Source organism: Pseudovirgaria hyperparasitica (genome assembly GCF_010093815.1).
Source record: "Pseudovirgaria hyperparasitica strain CBS 121739 unplaced genomic scaffold EJ05scaffold_15, whole genome shotgun sequence".
In the NCBI taxonomy this organism is placed as follows: domain Eukaryota; kingdom Fungi; phylum Ascomycota; class Dothideomycetes; order Acrospermales; family Acrospermaceae; genus Pseudovirgaria; species Pseudovirgaria hyperparasitica.
Genome location: NW_022985563.1, coordinates 377258 through 398366, shown reverse-complemented (window position 1 = coordinate 398366; position 21109 = coordinate 377258). Strand labels below are relative to the sequence as shown.

At 49.9% G+C, this 21109-nt stretch overlaps 12 protein-coding genes across 12 annotated transcripts; 4 read left to right on the top strand and 8 right to left on the bottom strand.

Moving 5' to 3' along the window:
- Window positions 1-350: 350 nt before the first annotated feature.
- Window positions 351-2035, bottom strand: EJ05DRAFT_513722 (uncharacterized protein; the record flags this gene model as incomplete). The annotated part of the gene is made up of 3 exons (XM_033748457.1): window positions 1896-2035; window positions 980-1801; window positions 351-920 (listed from the first exon to the last, which is right to left on the bottom strand). The coding sequence occupies exons 1-3, from the start codon at window positions 1980-1982 to the stop codon at window positions 351-353; spliced, it is 1479 nt and encodes a 492-aa protein (XP_033597251.1). The 5' UTR covers window positions 1983-2035.
- Window positions 2036-2174: 139 nt separating this feature from the next.
- On the bottom strand, window positions 2175-3091 carry EJ05DRAFT_479216 (outer membrane protein Tom13). Its single transcript, XM_033744625.1, has 2 exons — window positions 2674-3091; window positions 2175-2562 (listed from the first exon to the last, which is right to left on the bottom strand). Exons 1-2 carry the CDS (start codon window positions 2941-2943, stop codon window positions 2440-2442), a joined length of 393 nt encoding a protein of 130 aa, XP_033597250.1. The 5' UTR covers window positions 2944-3091; the 3' UTR covers window positions 2175-2439.
- Window positions 3092-3427: 336 nt separating this feature from the next.
- EJ05DRAFT_443185 (peptidase M18, aminopeptidase I) lies at window positions 3428-5209 on the top strand (the record flags this gene model as incomplete). Its single annotated transcript, XM_033742073.1, has 4 exons — window positions 3428-3911; window positions 3959-4135; window positions 4185-4427; window positions 4482-5209. The coding sequence occupies 4 exons, from the start codon at window positions 3428-3430 to the stop codon at window positions 5207-5209; spliced, it is 1632 nt and encodes a 543-aa protein (XP_033597249.1).
- A 243-nt stretch (window positions 5210-5452) lies between these two features.
- Window positions 5453-7161, bottom strand: EJ05DRAFT_133813 (uncharacterized protein). The gene is made up of 2 exons (XM_033739171.1): window positions 6973-7161; window positions 5453-6918 (listed from the first exon to the last, which is right to left on the bottom strand). Exon 2 carries the CDS (start codon window positions 6864-6866, stop codon window positions 5697-5699), a length of 1170 nt encoding a protein of 389 aa, XP_033597248.1. The 5' UTR covers window positions 6867-6918; window positions 6973-7161; the 3' UTR covers window positions 5453-5696.
- EJ05DRAFT_133812 (cysteine proteinase) lies at window positions 7162-8454 on the bottom strand. The gene is made up of 4 exons (XM_033739170.1): window positions 8364-8454; window positions 8219-8283; window positions 7766-8158; window positions 7162-7715 (listed from the first exon to the last, which is right to left on the bottom strand). The coding sequence occupies exons 2-4, from the start codon at window positions 8227-8229 to the stop codon at window positions 7403-7405; spliced, it is 717 nt and encodes a 238-aa protein (XP_033597247.1). The 5' UTR covers window positions 8230-8283; window positions 8364-8454; the 3' UTR covers window positions 7162-7402.
- A 1217-nt stretch (window positions 8455-9671) lies between these two features.
- EJ05DRAFT_133442 (uncharacterized protein) lies at window positions 9672-10555 on the bottom strand. Its single transcript, XM_033739168.1, has 4 exons — window positions 10078-10555; window positions 9918-10003; window positions 9833-9864; window positions 9672-9766 (listed from the first exon to the last, which is right to left on the bottom strand). Exons 1-4 carry the CDS (start codon window positions 10474-10476, stop codon window positions 9705-9707), a joined length of 579 nt encoding a protein of 192 aa, XP_033597246.1. The 5' UTR covers window positions 10477-10555; the 3' UTR covers window positions 9672-9704.
- A 425-nt stretch (window positions 10556-10980) lies between these two features.
- On the bottom strand, window positions 10981-11716 carry EJ05DRAFT_442960 (eukaryotic translation initiation factor 4E; the record flags this gene model as incomplete). The annotated part of the gene is made up of 2 exons (XM_033742062.1): window positions 10981-11167; window positions 11214-11716. 2 exons carry the CDS (start codon window positions 11714-11716, stop codon window positions 10981-10983), a joined length of 690 nt encoding a protein of 229 aa, XP_033597245.1.
- Window positions 11717-13036: 1320 nt separating this feature from the next.
- EJ05DRAFT_479210 (signal recognition particle protein) lies at window positions 13037-15065 on the bottom strand. The gene is made up of 2 exons (XM_033744624.1): window positions 14832-15065; window positions 13037-14784 (listed from the first exon to the last, which is right to left on the bottom strand). Exons 1-2 carry the CDS (start codon window positions 14907-14909, stop codon window positions 13240-13242), a joined length of 1623 nt encoding a protein of 540 aa, XP_033597244.1. The 5' UTR covers window positions 14910-15065; the 3' UTR covers window positions 13037-13239.
- A 65-nt stretch (window positions 15066-15130) lies between these two features.
- Window positions 15131-16193, top strand: EJ05DRAFT_133611 (Rrp15p-domain-containing protein). The gene has a single exon (XM_033739169.1). The coding sequence runs from the start codon at window positions 15209-15211 to the stop codon at window positions 16010-16012; it is 804 nt and encodes a 267-aa protein (XP_033597243.1). The 5' UTR covers window positions 15131-15208; the 3' UTR covers window positions 16013-16193.
- On the bottom strand, window positions 16068-17041 carry EJ05DRAFT_494306 (periplasmic binding protein-like II; the record flags this gene model as incomplete). Its single annotated transcript, XM_033746186.1, has 3 exons — window positions 16068-16599; window positions 16658-16923; window positions 16991-17041. 3 exons carry the CDS (start codon window positions 17039-17041, stop codon window positions 16068-16070), a joined length of 849 nt encoding a protein of 282 aa, XP_033597242.1.
- Window positions 17042-17287: 246 nt separating this feature from the next.
- On the top strand, window positions 17288-18907 carry EJ05DRAFT_503737 (flavin-containing monooxygenase family protein; the record flags this gene model as incomplete). Its single annotated transcript, XM_033747468.1, has 3 exons — window positions 17288-17355; window positions 17414-18074; window positions 18134-18907. 3 exons carry the CDS (start codon window positions 17288-17290, stop codon window positions 18905-18907), a joined length of 1503 nt encoding a protein of 500 aa, XP_033597241.1.
- A 504-nt stretch (window positions 18908-19411) lies between these two features.
- On the top strand, window positions 19412-20782 carry EJ05DRAFT_513715 (uncharacterized protein; the record flags this gene model as incomplete). Its single annotated transcript, XM_033748456.1, has 3 exons — window positions 19412-19700; window positions 19759-20000; window positions 20067-20782. 3 exons carry the CDS (start codon window positions 19412-19414, stop codon window positions 20508-20510), a joined length of 975 nt encoding a protein of 324 aa, XP_033597240.1. The 3' UTR covers window positions 20511-20782.
- Between the last annotated feature and the right edge of the window lie 327 nt (window positions 20783-21109).

Sequence of the window (21109 nt, the reverse complement as noted above, 5' to 3'; positions counted from 1 at the left end):
TGCTAGATTAGATGCTAGATGCTAGATTAGATGCTAGATTAGATGCTAGATTAGATGCTAGATTAGATGCTAGATGTTAGATTGGATGATAGATGCTGGATGCTGGATGCTAGATGCGATACGATACGGTACGATACACACACACACACACACACACACACACACACACACACACACACACACACACACACAAAGAGTTTACATGACAGCACAGCGCAACCTCTTTCAATATATACATACATACATACACACACAATTACACAACCCCCCTCCCCAAGTCTCTCAAAAGATACATCCACCCCCCATCTCCCCCCTCCCCAAGTCTCTCAAAAGACACATCCCACCCCCATCTACCCCCTCAACCTCCTCTCCCTCTCCGCCCTCGCCTCCTCCTTCCTCGCCTTAACATCCGCCTGCCGCTGCGTCTCATACGCCCGCGCTCGCGCCCGATACCTCTCCTCAGCATCCTCGCCGTCCGCCGCGGCCGAAGACGCCCTGCTGCTCTGAAAATTATCGTACGTCCAGGGCTTATACCACTTCTTCGCCTCCGGCTCGTCCTTTTGGACGGGGGCGGCGGTCTTGCCGAGCTTGGTGGTTGTGAGCTTGGTGTCGATTGTGCGGTTTGGTTTCTGGTATCTCATGCTGCCGGCAGTGCTATCTGAGGGTTTGGGCGATGATGATGATGACGACGCAGGGGGCGGCGGGAGGTCGTACAAGGGTTCGACGCCAAGCATTCTGCGGAAGCCGTTGAAGCGGAGCAGTTCGCCCTGCACGCGCATCAGGATCGTGTTGATGGCAAAGTACAGCTGGGCGCCGGCGGGGAGAAAGGAGGTGATGACGGCGGAGAGGCCGGGCAGCCAGTAGAGCATGAGGTTCCGTTGCCAGCCCTCGGGCGGGGGCTGGCCGCTGTCGTTGCCGCGCTGTGTGGCTGCTGTCAGATTGCAAAGGCAGAGAGTGTGTGGAATCCAGGGCGACTCACCTTTGCGGACACGTGCATGATCAGGGATGTTGCGATGGGGAGGATAAAGTACGGGTCGGCGACGGCCAGGTTGGAGATCCATCCGAAGCCGCCGTCAAGCATGCTCGGCACGGGCAGCTGGGCCATGTTGCGCAGCAGCTTCCACATGCCATAGCCACAGACGCCCTGGATGAATACTGGCAGGAACGAGGCGGGACTGGGCAGCGCCCCGGAACGTTTGTAGACGTCGCTAAGCTGCGCAGCGAGCTGCCTGTATCTCGCCATTTCGCCTGCGTTGGACGCTGCTTGCATCTCTTCCCGGAGGGGCGCCGTGACCGGAACTAGCGCCCTCATTCGCGCCGCCTGGTTTACCGTCGACTTGTACAGCGGTGTTATGCCCACGCGCACAATCACTGCGACCATGGCAATGGCCACCCACCATGATGGCATCGGCATCAGACCGTTCATGCCGGTGTGGCACACCTCAAGCAGATACTGCATCACCGACGTCGGTCCCCACCCAAAGTCCAGGCCCAAGTCCTTCAAGTAGCCCATGTTCTGCTCGTTGGCACCGAATGCAAAGTCCAGATTCTTAAGCTCTTCATATTGAGGCAGCGCCGAGTCGTACGGAATCGAGGTCGGAGCGCCCGTTGCGGCAGTATTTGCAGATGCGGTCGTGGAAGGGTCCAGTGGTGCTTCGGACGAGTAGAAGCGCGGTGCATGTAGCGATGCTGTGACCGAAGAGCAGGCCAGGCTAGGTCTCGTCTGCGCGTAGATTCGTGAAAAGGATTGCGGGGAGCGCCATCGCGGGACGGGAGAAGATATTGAGGGAGAGGTTGAAAACTACAACAGTGGCCATCAGTAAAAGTCAAGTTACAAGTCAGATGGTCGCCAAAGGTTCGACGACGAGTTCGGCTTGGTGCAGTGCGGAACGTACCTTTTTTTGACGTATCACGGAAGATCTCAATTGCAATCGCGCGTGTGTCAACACGGGTCTTAACCCTCTGCTTGGAAGCATTGTCATGTCGCGTCTCGCGTATGTAGCAACAGAGGCGGAGGAGAAAGCTTGGTGGTGTCAAGCGGAGGTCGATGTAGGTAGTAAATTCAGTCGAGAGGTGGTCCGAGCTTGCATCATGTATCAACTGAATCGATCCTCGTGCTGCTTGCCGCAACCAACATGTTCACGTTAATGCGGGCTTTTTGCTTGCATAGCTTTCGCTCATCATATCAATTATACCTAGATCGTGCAACGAGGATCAAGTCCATGTCCAAATTTGGGAGCTAAATAGTGTGGTGGAGGTTTGCGGGTCTAGAGATGCTTCCTCTTATTGTTCCTTTCAAACGCGACGTCTGCTGTACAGCCGTCACCGATCAATCCATGTATTTACAGGCGACCAAAGCACGCATATGTATTCCCGAAGCCAGTGCCTATATTCACTCCCGTGACATTTGCAGAAGCGTCTTGTCACTTTCAAAAGCTACTACTCCAGACTCGTGTACGCCTCCATCTCCCGCCCATTTCTTCGTCGTCGTTCAATAGGGTCATCTACCATCTCAACACCCGGACCAACACTTCTCGACGCGACTCGGTGTGTGGGAAATATCTAGTTGTGCCCAAAGTTAGCATCGTGACAGGAGAATGCGGCGAGACCCAGGGAAAGGAAAATAGCCCGAGGAACGACAAATTGGACCTCGAGACCACGCGCCTCCCCTACCTTTGTACCCGACCATCCCAGCCTGAATGCCAACTCGTGAGCAAAGAGCTCCCCAAACCCAAGCATCAAGCCATTCACAAATGGAAGTATCAGGTTGATTGCAGCCCCGCGTACCAGGCCCCACACCGTAGGCGGAGAGTACAGGATCAGAGGAGAGCTGGAGGAGGATGGGGGCGAGGGTAGAAGCTCATTGTTGGCCTCGTAGTTCTCGCTGTCGGACGGCAACGTATAGGAGGAGTCTGAGAGGTTGCGTCCCGAGGGGGAAGCCATGGCGAAGGACGAGGTCACCAAGTTTTCGACCGTGGAAAGGGATACGATCCAGATAGAGCGGAGCCAATCTGCGTAAATGGCACGCGTTTTGTTGGGAGTGACGTTGATTATGAGGATGCGCAGCAGCGCATTGCATGCATATCAAGTGAGTCTTGGACGTGGGTTTCTTGACTCCTCCACGTGATCGACACCTGAGGCTGAAGATATGCCGATGATCATCGCGACCATGCATACTGTAGTCATGTCGGGATGGGTTCTGTAGCTCGCTCGGCATGTACATCAAGTGAACGAGACGTCACCTGTGTTCCCTCATCTCCTTGATAATAGCCACCTCGAGATGACTCGAAACGTCCGCAAAGCAGCCTCTACTATCGGCATCTCACAGCGCTATGGCGAACAACATGAACGTTCACCAGTGCAAGCAACAGGTCTCCAGGCTCCCAGGACTATGGCGCTCAATCTGCCCTTCGAACGCCCTGCGCAGATGCATGCCACTACCAATGCCTCCGTGCGCAAACTGGCGCTCGCTCATGACGCAACTGTGAAGGAGCAGACTGTTGAAAACCAAGAAGCAGCCGTGAAGGTCTCCAAGAGCCGGGGTCATATTGAAACGGGTCAACAGGGCGTCGGGTATTCAGAACCGACAACACAGCATGTCGAATCGTGCTCGACCCATTCAGCACAGACGCGCAAACAACTAGACCCCATTAACTACGCCAAACCTTTCTGCGAGTTTTTGTCAGACAACCCTACAGTCTTCCATGCTGTTACTGCCGTGGGGAAAGACTTGGAGTCTCAGGGCTACAAGAAGCTTTCGGAACGGGATGCGTGGAAGCTCGAAAGAGGTGGAAGGTACTTTGTCGAGCGCAATGGCAGCAGTCTGGTCGCTTTTGTCGTTGGTGACAAATACGAAGCTGGGAACGGTGCCGCGATTCTTGCTGGGCACATTGATGCACTGACTGCCAAATGTAACCGCTCGAAACCCTTTCTGCGATACAGCACTGATACTGATTAGTGAAACCAATCTCGAAATTGAGCAACAAGGCAGGCTATGTACAGCTCGGAGTTGCCCAATACGCTGGCGGTCTCGGCGATACATGGTGGGACCGTGACCTCGGGATCGGTGGTCGCGTACTGGTCAAGGAGGCTTCTGGCAAGATAGTTTCCAGGCTGGTAAAGCTTGACTATCCAGGTACGTGCTATCTGGGCTTATATCACACCAGCACAGCTAAATGTTTCAGTCGCGAGAATCCCGACACTCGCTCCACACTTTGGAGCAGCGTCTCAGGGGCCGTTCAACAAAGAGACGCAGATGGTACCCATTATTGCTATCGACAACAGTGACCTTGGTGTTTCACTCCACAAGGATGACGACAGATTTTCGAGCGAAGGCCCAATCCTCGGGGGTGAAGCCTTCAAGACTTTCGCCTCTACTCAGCCCCACCGTCTCATGAAGGTCATCTCTAAGCAGCTCGGCGTCGAACGTGAGCCCCCTTCTTCTACCTTACACAAAGCCGATATGCTAACCATCGCCTCAGCCTCTTCCATCATCAACTGGGAACTCGAACTCTTCGATACCCAGCCAGCCACTCTCGGCGGCCTCGACAAAGAATTCATCTTTGCCGGACGCATCGACGACAAACTCTGCTCATGGGCCGCCATCCAAGCACTCCTGCAATCCCCTCCCTCCGCCTCCCCCTCTCTGCTCAAAATCGTCGGCCTCTTCGACAACGAAGAAATCGGCTCCCTCTCGCGCCAAGGCGCCCATTCTAACTTCCTCCCCAGCATCATGTCCCGCATTGTCGACGCCTTCACCACCCACGGCACATCCGTATCGCTTCTGTCCCGCACCTATGCAAACTCCTTCATCGTCTCCTCGGACGTCACCCACGCCGTAAACCCAAACTTCCTCGGCGCGTACCTTGAAAATCACGCACCGCGCTTAAACGTCGGGCTTGTGGTTGCGGCGGACTCGAACGGACATATGACCACAGACGCCGTGTCGACAGCGGTTCTGCAGCGCTGCGCCGATAAGTGTGGCTGTGTGCTGCAGGTCTTCCAGATCAGAAACGATTCGCGCAGTGGTGGCACGGTGGGACCGATGCTGAGTGCGGCGACTGGGATACGAGCAATTGACGCAGGGCTACCGCAATTAAGTATGCATAGTATAAGAGCGACGACCGGAGCGCTGGATCCTGGGTTGGGTGTGAAGATGTTTCAGGGTTTTTTGGATCATTTCGAGGAGGTGGACAAGGAGTTTCAGTGAGTGTGTCAGGGCGGCGTTGGAGGCGGTGTGAGCGTGTAGAAACGGGAGTGAAGAGTATACAAGGCATGAGGCTGTCTCGACTATTTTCATATTTCTGTAGACGACACGTGTCAAGACGCATCGCCAGTATATTAGAGTCAGCTTTCTGAATTTGTTTGAATGTATTTTACGCTTTTGGTTTTGGTGTGCTTATTTCACCCTTTGTTGCCCCAGCTAGTTACATCCATTCACCAGATATAGAGTCGCTACTTTTTACAGTTCATATGACGGTGACTACGCAAATCAAGACGCCATGCTTTTAGTTCAATCGCTTCGCAGGGGGTTCGGAATCTGCTCCTATCAATGACCCGTATGCACCGCACTCCCTTGGCAATGCAGATTTGAGAAGACAGAAAAATGAAATCGAGGTTCAAAAACCATGGAACGCCAGACACCAGCCGAATTATCTGAAAAGAAGTCGTGATCCGACGAGACAGTTCAACCCGATCTAGTCAATCTCAATGATGCTATCATCCGGTCCAGGCACCTGCTTCGGGGGCATGCCCCCGCGTCTCTTCCTGCCCGATGGCCGTGGTGTTCTAATTGCAGTAGGGCTGTTTGATTTTAAACGTACCTTTGCAGGTTGAGGTTTTGGGGTATCTGTAGCGGCTGACAATCTGTTCAGATCCTCGAAGATTGTCCTGTTCTCGAGTTCGGGGTGATCAGAACCGAGCTGTCGCTCAGGGGTTGGAGTCTCGTCTATTGCCGCAGCTGGAGACGAATGATGATGACGAACGTGAAATTCATCCTTCTTATTATCATCATCGAAGAGAGTACCACTATCTTGTGAGTTGACGAAGACTGGATCGATAGATCCAAAGCCCGATGTCTTCCCCTCTGTTAGACTCGCCGCATCCAATGCTGCAACCTCAGGGGATGCTTTATCAAGCACATCCGATGGCTTGTGCGTAAAGGAAGACTTCTCGGGCTGCTTCTCGTTTAGTGCCTCGGAAGCTTCCGGGATGCCTTGAAGTGCATCAGGAGCGACTAAAAGGTTGGGTTTTGAGATATCCTCGTCATCTTGCGGGTCTGAACGCTCAACTGATGCAGCTGATCCCGATTCATTGGCGAGGAGTAGCGGCGTGCATGGAGAAGCACTCTGCCGCGTCCCAATACGATCAGCAACAGTCTGCTTAGTAACGGCTTCCGCGGTTCCGCTGGGGTATTTGTGCGCTGTGCCATCATCGTCAAGTGTATTCTCAACTGCTACCGGCGATACGTCTTTGTCCCTGGTGGACGACACTGCCTGTTCCGGCTTCTTCGAATGACCAGCGACCTTCGACCTTGCTCCAAGTTTAAGGCGTCTTTGTTCTGCCCTGACCTCCTCTTGTTCTTTATAGAGTTTTTGGCACAGTTCTCTCAACTCTCTTCGCAACAAAGAAGAATCTAGCTCAGGCCAATCTTCTTGAGCGTCCATGCGGCCCATAAGTAATTTCCGTGTGAACTCCTTCGGGTCGTTAATGAACTTTTTGAAATATTCCAGGGCATAAATGCCGCAATCGACAAAGTTCCGTTGCATGGGGATCGCTTCTGCTGTGCCCGACGTAGATCTGTGTATCTTCGAGACCATAGACCGTTTTGTCTTTCCCTCTTGGGCGATATACTCTTTGAGTTTCATGACAGTGTCTGGATGAGCCGAGCCCAGTGAGTCTAGTGTCAAGATGACAGGTCTATTGCTTGTTAGTTTCAAAAATGGTCCGCGAGAAACTAACTAACTCAGCTGCGTCGGATTCAGAGAGACACTTTATACGGCCTCTCTTAGTCTTGACAGACTTCCTTTTGGTAGTTGATGTTGCCAGGCCTCCGATAGAGACGCCTCTTGGTATGCTCCGTGCTTGCCCTTCGGCTACTTCTGATACAAGTCCCTTGAATGGGGACGTTACGTATGCCGGTATGTTCTCTTCGGGGTCCGGCCATTCCCCTTGGTCTTCGCCAGCATCTTCCGTAGTATTGTCTACATCATCATCCAGATGCATATTCGAAGTTCTGTCCTTCAACTCATTCATCATCTCAGGTGTCTTCGCATCAGCAGGACTCGGTTCTTTTGTAGCCTCGTTCAGATTACGGCTCATCTTCGGAAGGTTGCATATAATCGCTAGATACCAATGATAGCTGCTCTTGTTAGCAGTCTTGCGACACGAGAAGAATAGTTACTCACTCCTCATTAATGGGGATCACAACGTATTCATACGTAAAAAGATCGACTTTCCGAGTCCAGCGGGCAACGGCGTCGTAATTGATTTTGTCTTTAGAGTTCCTCGTTTGAGTCAAAGAAGTGTAGAAGAAGCTGTTGAAGATATAGACGGAATCCGGAAGCACACGTTTTTCCCTTTTGGCTTCCTCATGGCAGTACGTCATGTAAAATTCAATCAGGCTATCGTTAAGGCATTCACCTTCATCAAGCTTCGGGAGGTCGTCAAACCGAACAGACGCCTGCGGACGACCGGTCGGTGGAAAGTAGGCAGGGCTACAAATTATTAGTAAGATTGAGCTGATTTTCGTATGGGATAGGCATACTGGTCCCATGGCGTTCCTAGCCCGTGCTTCTTCGAGAATTTCTTGAGTGAGGGCGACTTCTCTTCATACGACACAGGCGGTCGCTTGTTGACACGATTGCTTGATCGAGTCGCTCTTAGCGAAGCCGGTACCTTATCCTGGATGCTTTCTGGCGCGTTACACTTGTTCGACTTCCTATTGTGAGAGCTATTATCATGGCCATCTACTTTTTCGTTCCGCATCTGTGACGTAGTACATAGTGTCCTTGTCATTCCTTGGTGAATAGCTCCTCCTTTGCGTGTAGCTTTGTGACTGGAAGTTTCTCGAGTACCCTCTAGTTCAGATGGTTGTTTTCGGTGTACTCCAACACGGCCTTCTTCTTCGTCCTTTCCTCTCTCGATATTGAGAGATTTTCTACAAGGGAGGGATCAGCAACATGCGGTAGGATTGCGTATGATATAAAGATGAGCTCACGTTTGCTTCATTTTGACGCCAGGTTGTAATTTGAAATATGAGGAGAATGTTTCACACTCTGAGGCCTTCAAGAAGGTGAGATTACACCAACGCTTCCTGAGATCTTTACCATTCAGAAGGTGCAGTTTGATATTGCAGTCCTCACCAGTCGACAATGAGAGTAATCTTAGTTCACGAAATGATATTGATCCAATTTCATAATTCGACCCATTCTCCTTATCGATCGAGATAATGATAGATTCTTCTTGCCCGTCCAGTCCGATCATGAGCCCGCAATTTTCATTTGTGATGGGTTCACGCATCTCGCTTGTCATATAATACGACAAGGGCCATGACGTGTCACTGCTGGGCTGTGTCCGGCTCGCGTGATCTGTAAGATGCTCATTGCTATCTCGAGTTGGTGGATGATATTCGAGTTGTTTAGAACTTGTCTTTACTAGCGAATTGGGAGGGATAAGAGGCACTCTGATTGATTCGTTACTTTGAACCATATCAGATATCTCGTCACGTGAGAGATGAATCGCTCGACGGTTCGTCTTCGTCGTTGGGTCGTCGAATTTCCGATTATCCATCTGGAGCTCATCCTGCTCATCGTCCTCTTCCTCTGTTGAATGATCGGCTTTGCGTCTTTTGGCTTGTGGCTCTGTGTCATTCTCTTGGACAGATCTTTTCTTGTTAATATTAGGATCCTGTTGTGATACCGACAGAAGGTTCGACTGAGGTGTTGGACTCGAACAAAGGGAGTCTAATCTCGCCATCGTGCTTGCAACAGATTCATGCCCGTTCTGAACTCTTTTCTTTGACGTGATATTCTCATATTCACTGGTGAGCAGCACCGCAATAAGCTTGTCTGTTACATGCGGGCTATTTCTCTTCAATGAATTCAAGTCTTTCAGCCCGGTTGCGTTTATTTCTGGTCTTTGGGGGTCCTCGGGTGTAATTCCACGTGCGTGTGGTGACGTTGACAGAAGCCGTGCCCGCGAATCATAGCCCTTTTGCAAGTAAGATTTCGAAACTCTCATACGGTTCTCTACTGCGCGATATTCCGTTTGATGCCCGGTACCTTGAAGTAGTGACTTGCGTTGTACTCTTGGACTTGTGAAGAATGGCGACAGTTGCCCTTCACCCTGCGATCGCTTCCTTGACCTAGACCCTCTGAACTCGTCCATTGGCTCAGACGACCATTCTGTTCTCATCCTTGTCCTGACTTTGAGTAGATCTAACTCGCCATCATCATTGTCTTCCATCCTGGGTCTCCCCGTGTTTGGCTGGACCATGTTGTCCTGATCTTGATTGGGGAAGCGAGAAAGTCTTGTAACATTATTTCCTCTCGAACTGTGGGTATCAAGGGTGTGACGGTCATATTGGCGGTTTAGATCATTGCGAGGATGAACTTTTCCAGCTCCGCCAGGCTGGGTCTATTAGCTCACGCCTAATTCCAAATGGATTTCACGCACCTTCTGCCTTTTCATGTTGGTGGTCGGAGCTACCTGGATGTATTGAGGAGGAGATTTGAGATGCGAGTGGAAGAGACCATCTTTTGGCGTTCTGTCATATGAATCAGTGACCGAGTCCAATTGTGTCGCAGTAAGACTGACTTAGAGACACATGCACCTTGTGAAATCTCGTATCTTGTATCGGAGTCGCTATGTCATCTATCAGCATCCTCCTTGAATCCTCACAAAGGCCTCTTACACACCGTCCGTTTCCCGCAAGACGACGATCTCGAGAATCTGAGCCACGGCGAGCAGCTGTGTTATGCCGAACTTGTTTATTTCCTGAGCTCTGCATTAACACATCAGCATTTACTTCCTCTCATGATCGGTCGTACGGGGAGTGTTCATGGCTTGAGAACTCACCTCGTCGAAGTCACCCGCCTGCCGCGCACTATCGTCCACTTGTTTCTCGGCGAATGTCTGGAATTTCACAATCTCTGAGGCAGGCCTTTGAATATTTTCACAAGCTTGTTGAAGCAGTATGCTGTCCGTAGTCATGTACCTGCTTTCTTGTTGTTGTTCGTGGGCCGAGAGAGGGTCTGATCTGCGACGGTAGTTGTTCTGTGGGCGCCCCGCTGAGACTTTGGAGCTTCTTCGCAAACTTGGTCGCCGGTCATACCCGTCCTCATATTCACACTCTTGAGAGTTATGAGTTGGGGCCGAGGGATATGTACTTCGTGAACGGCATTTGTAGTGCAGGTAACGCGGGAGCTCTGATTCTAGGGTGTGACGTTGAGTTCGCCCACCTGGTGGGTACTTCATCTTCACGAACTTCCCGAGGTTGGTTGGGCCAAAAAAAGTGTCCAGTTCAGCTCAGAGAAATTCTGCCAGAAGATCATGCCAGATCTGTAATCAGAAAAGGCAATACTGCGTCTCTTATTTGGTATATTATTATGTAAACTAGTATAGCGTTGCATCTGTCAAGTGAATTCATTGTTTATTGAGCTATGGCCTGCACCTGCCTTATGATAGACAATGCAAGCTCGTCAAATCGTCGAGGATTCCAGTATTCCTATGCCGACTAGTGACAAACCGTCGCGCCGTTACTGGAAGTACAGAGGTAAAAATACAAAAGGCAGCTCGCAAAGACGCTTTTAATGTCAGATGCAGTCGCACAATACATCCGTCCCAATATGTCCAATCGTCCAGACAACGCTAATAAAAAAATGCAAGAACCCTTGAAACCTTAATGCAAACAAATATCGGCATGAATGATCTAGGACACTTGACGTGACATGTTACGACATGGCACGACATGGCGATAGCCTACTTGTCCTTGCTAGCTGCGTTGCCGTCTCCGCTCAAGGTACCTCTACGCTTGTCTGTAGCATTTTGAGTAGTCTTCTCCTGCCGAGCCTGGTCAATAGCAGTGCGATGAGAGATGCTGTCATCGTGAGACTTCCACTGAATGATAGTGTCCGCCGGTAGATTGAGTACACGCTTGATTGTTTCTCTGTGCATTGTTAGACGTCTGTAAAAGGAGTTTGCATGTCGCTTACCGTATCTTCACGTTCCGTCCCCCATCATTCTTGGTCCAGATACTGAAGACATCTTCGCCACTCCTGACACTAACGACCGCGCCACATACCTCCTCGCCAGCTTCAGCGAACTGGTCACCGATCAACGCGAGCAGGAGGTCTTCCCAGTACCTGTCTGCCACCCCTTTCTTAAGTCTCATGATCCATTTCCCACCTTTCTTGTTTTCCTCGTCTTCCCAGACCGGTCGAATCCCCTCTTTGAAGAAATGGTAGTCTGAGACAGTGGGTAGAGCCGAAGGATGGATCAAGTGGGTGTAGACCTTCCAAAACCCAGTGACGCTGCTCATGCGGCACATCGGCCTGATCGACTTCTCGTAATCGGAGTTTTTCGAGGTAGGAGGGCGGTACCAAACAGTCCAGGAATATTTCAGAGGATATGCCGGCGAGCTATGAGCATCCTCGGGATTGGATTGATCCGTATCGCGGTCATGGTCAGAGTGTAAAGTGGCTGATGATCCGCCCATTGTGCGAGAAACAGCCCTAGATGTGGGCTTCTCTTTCTCTCGATCCTTCTTGTCTGCCGGTGGTGGTGGTGTAGGTGCAGCACTTGAGCCTTTACCTACCTCAAATGCCGTGCCCGGGGTTTTGGGGGTTTTGCTGGCCGACCCAAAGCTTGCGAACGCGCCTGAGCCCAGTCCAAAAGAAGCGGATGACTTTGTAGTTGGTGATGCTGTACTTGAGGTAGTCAGAGGTGACATTGTATTGAACGGGTTTGAGCGACCTCCGTGCGAGGAGACTTCCCCTCCGAAGCGCTTCGAGGGAAAATTACGTGTTGTAGTATCATTCTTGTTGTCGCGGTCACTCGTGGATAGTGATAGCTTGCTAGAGCTTTGGTGCAGGCCAGTCAGTTCTCAAGCGTAACAGTCGTTCAAGTGGGGAACTCACTTCGATCGGCGAGTCCACAAGTCATTCTTGGAATCCATTGGAATCAGATAATATAATACAAAGTACAGCAAAGGTATCAGAAGAGAGTCTTCGAGCTTGGTGTGTGTAAAAGAGCGAACAAGCTACGAAGAAGGAAGGTAAAGCTGGTCGGGTATAGATGGGAAGAACAGATGGGCTTTGGGCGGAGCACGGCGGTCGAGCAGGTCGGTCGAGATATTTTAAGTATCGGAGAATGTAGCGGTAGATTAATAGATTGTCAGATGTCGCAGTAGATTTAAGAGGTCGAATGGTGAGATAGTGGGTCGTTCAAGTGTCGCTCTATTAGTCTGGCTGGAGTGTCTTGAGCAATGGAGGTGGAGAGAAAGTGTGAGTTTCTTTTGCTGGGCACGGCCATTGCGCAGTTAGGTGATTCCATCCATTTGGAGGTCCCAGCTAACGTTAGCGCTTTGGGCTTGGCGGCCCTCCAAACGTTTGTAGCCGACAAACTTCGTCTAACTTTTTCTTCTCTACAACCAACGTCAGCAGCTCTGATTTGCAGCCAGCACGAGTCACAACATCACCTCAGCTGGCATCATGCTAAATGCTGTCCAGAAGAATTCATCCACTTTTAAAACAGTTGCCGCGAGGGCCCCTTCGGGCGTGCTTCCATGATACGGTGACCACCTGATAAGTGTAACAAAAAAATTCACTCCATCCATGATAATCTTGTATGAGCCTGCAATCCAACCGGTTCGTACTTTCCTTACTACCTATGATACGTCATGATGTTACAATCATTTCTGGTAAACCAAGGACCCAACCGAGCTCCATTCTTCTGGTCGGGCATGCGGACAGAAAGGCAATATTTGTCTGATCTCATTACCCAAAACCCTCTTGTTAATGAATACGATGAGAATTAGATACTGATTTGGATGACTATAGTCTGGATATCAAAGTTATCAGAAAGTGTACTGTACATCTCAATAACAACAGCACACTGATGACCTTACCACATTGCACTGTCCAACGCCATATATGCAAAGCCGGACAAGGACGCCTATCACCACCAACGATTTGCAGTGCCTCAAGTTGAGCATCGTATTTTACGCAAAGTATCATCTTTTTACCTTCGTTGTCCTCTTCCTCCCCCGGTCATTCCACCGCCCATTCCTGGCATACCGCCCATGCCACCCATACCGCCCATCATATTCATCAGTGATTGCATGTCCATTCCGCCCATGTTTGGCATCCCGCCACCTCCGCCGCCTCGACCGCCTTGCATCATATTCATAAGCGCGCCCATATCTGGCATCCCAGGCATTCCAGGCATGCCCCCTCTCCCAGCGCCTGCGCCGCCCATACTTTGTAATCGTTTCTGCATGGCGGCCATCTGTTGCTGTTTGTTTCCACCACCCATAGCACCTTGCGCTTTCTGCATGTTCTTCATACCTCCTCCCATCTTCTTTGCGACGCCCGCCATCATCTTGTGTTGTGTAAGCAACTCTTCGACCTCTCGAACGCTTGTACCTGATCCGCAAGCTATTCGGGTCATGCGTGAAGGCTGACTGACGAAAACCTTGCCGTCAGAATCCAGTTCCGCGTTGGTCATACTGTCGCATATGTAGATCATGCGGCGTAGCTTGAGACTGCCTTCCTCGTCATCCATCCCACCCATCATATTTGAAAGTCCAGGTATCATGCCAGCCATCTTGGACAGCGGCCCCATTTTCATAATGTTGGATAATTGATCTCGTAGATCCCGGACAGTAAATACACCCTCCGCAAGGTGCTTCATCGTATCCTTCTGGTCTAGTTTCAACGATTGTACGTGTTCCACAAGACCAGCCATGTCTCCCATACCAAGAAGTTTGGAAACAAAAGGCTGTGGGCTAAAGCGTTCGAGGTCGAGCATATGCTCACCAGTACCAATGAAGACGATAGGGGTATGTGTTGCTGCAACAGCAGAAATGGCACCACCTCCAGCTGCTGCTCCGTCGGTTTTTGTAATGATTATGGCCCCGAAATCTGCTGTCTCTTTGAATGCTCGCGATTGTGCTTCAGCTTGCTGGCCTATCGATGCATCGAGTACCATAATAGTCTGATCTGGCGTGACTGCTCTCTGAATTTGTACCATTTCATCGAAGAGATCCTGCTCTTGGCGATGTCTGCCAGAAGTATCGACGATTATAATTTCGAACCGTTCTTTCTTGAACTTTTCTACACCCTCCCGCGCAACGACCACTGGATCGGTCTGTGTATGCGATCCATAGTACGGAATCTTCGCTTTTGTTGCATTTTGCTTCAATTGATCGAAGGCTCCAGCGCGGAATGTGTCAGCACATACCAGGCAGGTCTTGAATCCTCGAGCTTGATACCACCTAGCAAGCTTCGTACACGTGGTTGTTTTACCTGCACCCTGGAGACCTACGAACATTATCACATTGGCCTTTCCCTTCTTTGGCTTGTATGGCTCGTTGTGGGGATCCACAAGCTTCACCAGCTCGTCAAAGACCGCCTTTTGTATCACTCGTTTCTTGTTGACGCCTGCTCCGAGCTCTTTGAAGTTGACACTCCGTTTTATGGATAATCGTAGGCCAGCGACCAGTTTAACATTGACATCTGCTTGTACTAGGGCGTTTCCAATCTCTTTGACCATATCATCGAAAGCCTTAACTATCAATCAGTGACATTATGATATCTGAATACGCAGCATACCTTTTCGTCGAGATTTTGAGACCTTGTGAGGTCAGAGACAGCGGCATTGATGCGCCGACCCAAATCCTGAAGCACCATGGCGTCCTGACCCTGATTTTGCGGGACGCAAGATGAGGAGAGTGTCGTATGGCGGCCTAGTCGTTTCTTCTCGCCCGTGTAAACTTAAATCAAATGTACAATGTGTACGTGTTCAAGATGCAAATATATGTGATTTGTAGCGGGACACATATCGGAATCCATCCATGGATGGATAGTGGGGTCGGAGTTATCAGCCGGCAACCGCCGACCTACCCAAAAAAATTCAGGCAGCCTCCAATTCAGTCTCTCAGTTCATTTGTGTGAGCGCATACTTAATCTTCCAAAGCAAGTTCCACAAAATGCCTTCAAAGGTCCAGAAACGACCACGACCCGGTGAATCAATGCGAGGTCAGCCGAAGAAAAAGATTCGCGTCTCTCAAAAACAGATCTCCAAAGAGCGGAGAGCATACCACAGTTCTAGTGAGGAGGAATCTGGGGCCGACCAATCAGAGCAAGAGTTGGATGTAGAGGTATCAGAAACAGTCCCACAGGATGGCTCGGATAATGAAGCTCGAGATGGCTTTGACGCAGAGGATCTAGAGGCTGCCAATGCTTCAGAGGAATCAGAAGCAGACTCAGAAGGTTCAGAGACCTCGACAACCTTCAACAAATCAAAGAAGAAGCGACAGGACCCAGAGGTCTTCGCAAACTCTATATCAAGGATTCTAAGCTCCAAATTGTCGACGTCGAAACGTGCGGATCCCGTGCTGTCACGAAGCAAGGATGCCGCCACTGCAATTAAAGAAATGGCAGAAGGAAAGCTGGAAGCGAAGGCAAAGAACAAGATGCGAGAAGATAAAAGGGCAGCTTTGGAAAAGGGCCGTGTGAAAGATGTGCTGGCCTTAGACAACGCTGACGAGTCTACAGCTCGTGTTGTTGAAGAGGAGAAGAAGTTGAAGAAAATGGCGCAGAGGGGTGTGGTGAAACTCTTCAATGCTGTTCGTGCTGCACAAGTCAAGGGCGAAGAAGCCGTGAGAGAGGCAAGAAAGGCAAATGTGGTTGGTATGGACAAGAGAGATGAAATGGCTTCAGAGATGAGTAAGAAAAGTTTCCTCGACTTGATCTCAAAGGGAGGCAAGAAGCTGTCTACGTCTAAGGCTTGAGCTTGAGCCCCGCCATGATTACAGCAGAATGGATCCGTCACGCGAAAAGGTTATCTTAGTATGCCCGCTTGCGACTTATCATCTCGCTGCTGCTGCTACAGGACGCCAGGTCTACAACTCCAGCCTTGGCCAGTATATCGATTGTCTTGTCGATAACCTTCTCATCAACACCCTGGGTGTCATGCGCGAATTTGACTGTTGTCAACCATTCGATCGCGTCCTCCTTCGAATAGTCCAGCTCCGTGCTGATGTATTCAACCGCTTCGTCCTTGTTGTCGTTGAAATGAGCAACACCCTGGTTGATACTTTTGAACATATCATCTAGCCTGGAATCATCGGACTCTCTTGCAACGATCTTCCAGCTACTCCATGGCGTGTATATCTCTCCTATCCTCTTGATCTCGCCGTTGTCGTAATAGCGCTTAGATGTAAAGTGCTCCCACATAAAGAAGTCTGCCACGCCATCTTTCACACCCTCCCTAAGTTTGGCAAAGGTATCGAGAGGCACAACATCAAAAGGGGCCTCTCCTGGGCTCTTCAGCCAACCGTTCTGGTCGGCCAGGACAAATCCCATTACATAGGATCCACTACACATGCGAGTCCTAGGTCATTATCGTGCTCTCTGTAAAAATATTATAAACAAACCTTCCAATTCGGCTGACACCGATTTTGCCATTTCTCAGTCCCTGCACTCCATCTATGTTTCTCTTCGGTCCTGTACTGATTGCCCAGCAGAGTGGGGTCTCAACATAAGTACCAACAAGCTTATAACCTTTCTCTGGCTTTGCAAGACCAGCAACCCAGCCCTCTGTGAGGCCAACGCCCACGTCAATTTCCGCGGCTCTAAGTGACTGGATCATATGACCAGTGCCAGACGGGAACGGCACGAGTGAGGCATTCAGGTTGTAGTACTTTTGCGCAAAGTGGAGAGGGGTTGAAAAATGTTCTGCGATACCCGTTAGTTGGAGACCAAAACACCAACTCTGAGGTCTTGCCTGGCACGTAGCCGATCCTCAGCGGTTTAGACATTGTACTGATTGCTCGTGCTGTTCGCCCTAGCATGCTAAGTAGGAAATTTATAGTGCATGACAGAAAACTCAAGCTTGAAACTTGTGACCAGTGAATTCCGGCCGCGGCTTTTAGAACCATGCATGAGTGGCGGGGCACCGGGCGGACGCTCCCGGGGCCCCGATGACGCGATCAAATAATGACTGAGTTGTTTCGCGGAATTAATCAAAAGCTTCAGTCCTTTTCGTATGACGGGACTATCAATCAATGCCGCCTCTCAAGATCTCAAACGTTGCCATAATAGGAGCTGGTCCAGCTGGTCTGGCGGCTGCGAAGTGAGTAAGATTCACGAACAGCTGGCAATGGACCCTGAATTCATCTAGGTTGACCAAGATACCTTCTAGCAGAGAAAAGTTTCAATACAATCAGGATATTCGAACAGCGTAGCGTTGTAGGTGGCGTATGGAACTACACGCCCAACAATGAGCCGGATGAGACATTCGGGATACCACAGACGAGCCCGAAGGGTAAGGTCGAGAAGCCTGTATGGCTCAAGAGTGGTAGCAAGGGTGGTTGGAAGGTTGACACAGTCAATGGCGTGACTCCTGAATCGCGTCACGACAACGTTCCTATGTTTATTGCGCCGATATATGAAACGCTGGAGACAAACATCCCTCATACATTGATGCAGTATTCCGATAAACCATTCTCGAAAGATACACAACTGTTTCCGAGACATGAAACTGTACTACAGTACTTGGAGGAGTATGCAGATGATATACGTCACCTGATACATTTCGATACGCAAGTACTGAATATAGCCTTGGTTCCAGCAACGAGCCAACATACACATGATCAGTGGAGCATTACGGTGAGAAACGTGAAGACAAAGCAGCAAATGACGAACGTTTTCGATGCTGTGGTGGTTGCAAACGGTCACTATAATCTTCCTTATATACCTGATATACACGGTATAAAAAATTGGAATAGGAGTCTGCCCGGCTCTATATCCCACTCCAAATACTTCCGCCGTCCGGACGAATTTGCTGGAAAGGTACGTACTGCGTCTCTTATGTTAAACTTCCAGAGTCTTTGCTGCTGATAATCAGACAGAAAGTTATAATCGTTGGCAATTCTGCGTCCGGGATAGATATCGGCTCACAGATCGCCACTGTGTGCAAAGGGTCCCTGATAATCTCGTCCAGATCAGAATCGTATCTGACACCAGCGACACCAATGTCCAATAAGCTTGACCTCCCAACCATCTCAGCACTTGATCCTAATGGACGTACGGTAATTTTCTCAAATGGTCATATCGAAAGTGATGTGGACAGTATTGTGTTTTGCACAGGGTATTTCTACTCCTATCCCTTTCTACACGGCTCCATACAGCCACCCCTAATCGAAGATGGGACCCACGTTGTCAACACTTATCAACATCTCATATATCGACAACATCCGACTCTTGCTTTGCTTGCTTTACCCCAAAGAGTCATCCCGTTTCAAGTCTCCGAAGTTCAATCCGCATTCTTGGCACGCATCTATTCTGGTCGCCTGGAGCTGCCTTCCCAAGACGAAATGAAGAGGTGGGAAGAGGCAGTGCGTTCGAAACAAGGTGATGGAGGTGAATTCCATGTCTTGCATTTTCCGAAAGACGCAGAATACATCAATATACTGCATGATTGGAGCGCGAAGGCTGAGAGTAGAGCGGGACTAGAGAATGATGGAGCAGGAAAAATTCCACCAAGATGGAATGAATGGGAGAAGTGGTGTAGGCCTAGATTCCCGGAGATGAGGAAAGCATTTGGAGCTCAGGGAGATAAAAGGAGGAATATCACGACACTGGATCAGATCGGCTTTCATTTTGAACTGGACGGTGACAGGTAGATATGATACATGTATGCAGGGAGATTTCCCTTGTTTCTATTGTAACTCAGAAATCCACTCCTTATCTAAAATAGAATATAGACTCAAAGCCGTCATCCGTCGTACATATTGTGATCGGTCGAAGACTACTAGAAAAGTACTACATACTTCCTGAATCTTGGTATGACGCACAAAGCTAAGCGATGTTGAACAAGTTCCTGCTTACAATGGAGTGATTGATCTGTAGTATAACTCTACCGAGAGCCAAGTGGAATTCGCACTACCGAAAGGCCGAAGCGTCCTGCTTAGGATCAACGTCATCTACCCTTGTATGGCTGGCTAATTGACTACGAGGGTGAAGACAATAGTCAGAACATCAGACTACATGACTGGCAGTTTAGTTGGCCCGGATTTACAGCCCGCTGTGCATACAAGATATCTTCTCGCACAAAGGTGTCTACATAGCGACGTAGTTATTTGCTACTCTTATTGAAAGTGCCGGAGGACTGTATAACAGCGTCTACCATGGCAACCCCGCGCAAGATACAGAAACTGATTTATGGTCGCGACAAGCTTGACTATGAATCGGCGCAGAAAGCGTCAGAAGTGCTACAGAAAAATCACGATTGTTACAATATCTTTTCCAACAAATCAGCTTTGCATGTAGACCACCATTCCACAGCTGTTTCAGATCCTAAATTCCCAGCTCTAATTCCTTGCAGAACCATATTGTTCCCACCTCCTGACTGTATACGCTCTCGGATCGCCACCAAACCAAATACAACGCTCATTGGATCGGAATGCACTCTACCAGGTTCCCCTCTAGCGACCAGATGACTTTCAAGTCCAGAAACTGCTCAAGGACCCTTCAGCTTTCACATCCTATCTGGGCATTAAGGACCACTACGTCAACTATCTTGAATTGTTTACGCTCGAGCTCGAACATAAAGGTCTTGCTGCTGTGATGAACGAATACCTCTTCGCTGGCACACCGAAAGCAGACGATATGCTAGTGCGCCTGTACACTGGCTTCTTACACCCCTTCATTCACCTCGGCTTTGGGCTAGAATTCGCGCAACCTGCCATTGTTGCAAAAGCTCTCGCCCTGACGGCGGTACACGATACCTAGATGGCCCCTCTGCTTCTTGGTGCTGAGAAGGCTGCTTCCCATCGTGGACAGCCTGGAAAACAACTGGAATGCATTCGTACAGAAATGCTCTATAACACCACCCTCACTTCATTCGTACAATGGAACGACAAAAACAAGATCCGCGATGGCATTCTGGCACGTGCATCAACCGATATGATTTCTCTCGCCGCACAATACATCGTACGGTCCATGTTGTCCCTTCCGTTGAAAACAGCTGAGATGATGAATTTCGCGGCTTTCTTCACTGCAGCAGCCCAACCACCCCCATACGAACCTAGAATTGATATATTCTACATGAATAGCATCAACAGTGCCATCTTCTTCCCTAAAATCATGGAGGTGGAGTATATCCCGGATGCGGCGAAGATTCGCCTGTTAGAGTGGAAGGCACGGACAGATCTGACGCTGTATGGTTCATGCGGGTTTCTAGAGCTCAGGATCGAAGAAGTAGTAGGGTTTACCCCGGGCGCCTAGGAGGTTGACCCAGGGTGGTATGAGTGGATGGATGCGGTGAACAGAATGCCTAGCGATGACGGACATGCAGCAAAGTTAGTAAGGGCGATCGTGGTGGCGAAGGAGGCATCTCGTAAGGCTACAGGAGAGAAGACCGCGAACGGACCATTGCCGGAACAGGGCTTCTGTATGGATGAGATGGCATTTATTAAGATGGTGCAGATGGTTGTGTATAGTCTGCAGTTACCAGGGAGTAAGTGGATATGGAATGTTGGGTTCGAGGAAGCGTGGAGGAATGTGCCGGTGAGAGATCGGGAATGTCAACCTAAGAAGTCAGGCGCATAAATGTATCTGAGGGCGGCTGATGCTTGTGACATGATGTACCTGTTGTACTGTTATCCATACACATTGTAAGCGTGAAGCGTGATTGGGCCCCTTTGGGATAGATGGGGTAATTTTGCAGTTAGGCCCTCGTTGAATGTCTGCGTCACGCTGCGTCACACTCTGAGGGAGCATCTCGTATATCAGGGTTAGGGTTAGGGTTATAGGTTCTCAGCTAACCGGGTTGGGACCTCCATGCAGCTCTCGGATTGGCTGATAATGTGGAAGCAGTTTCAGGC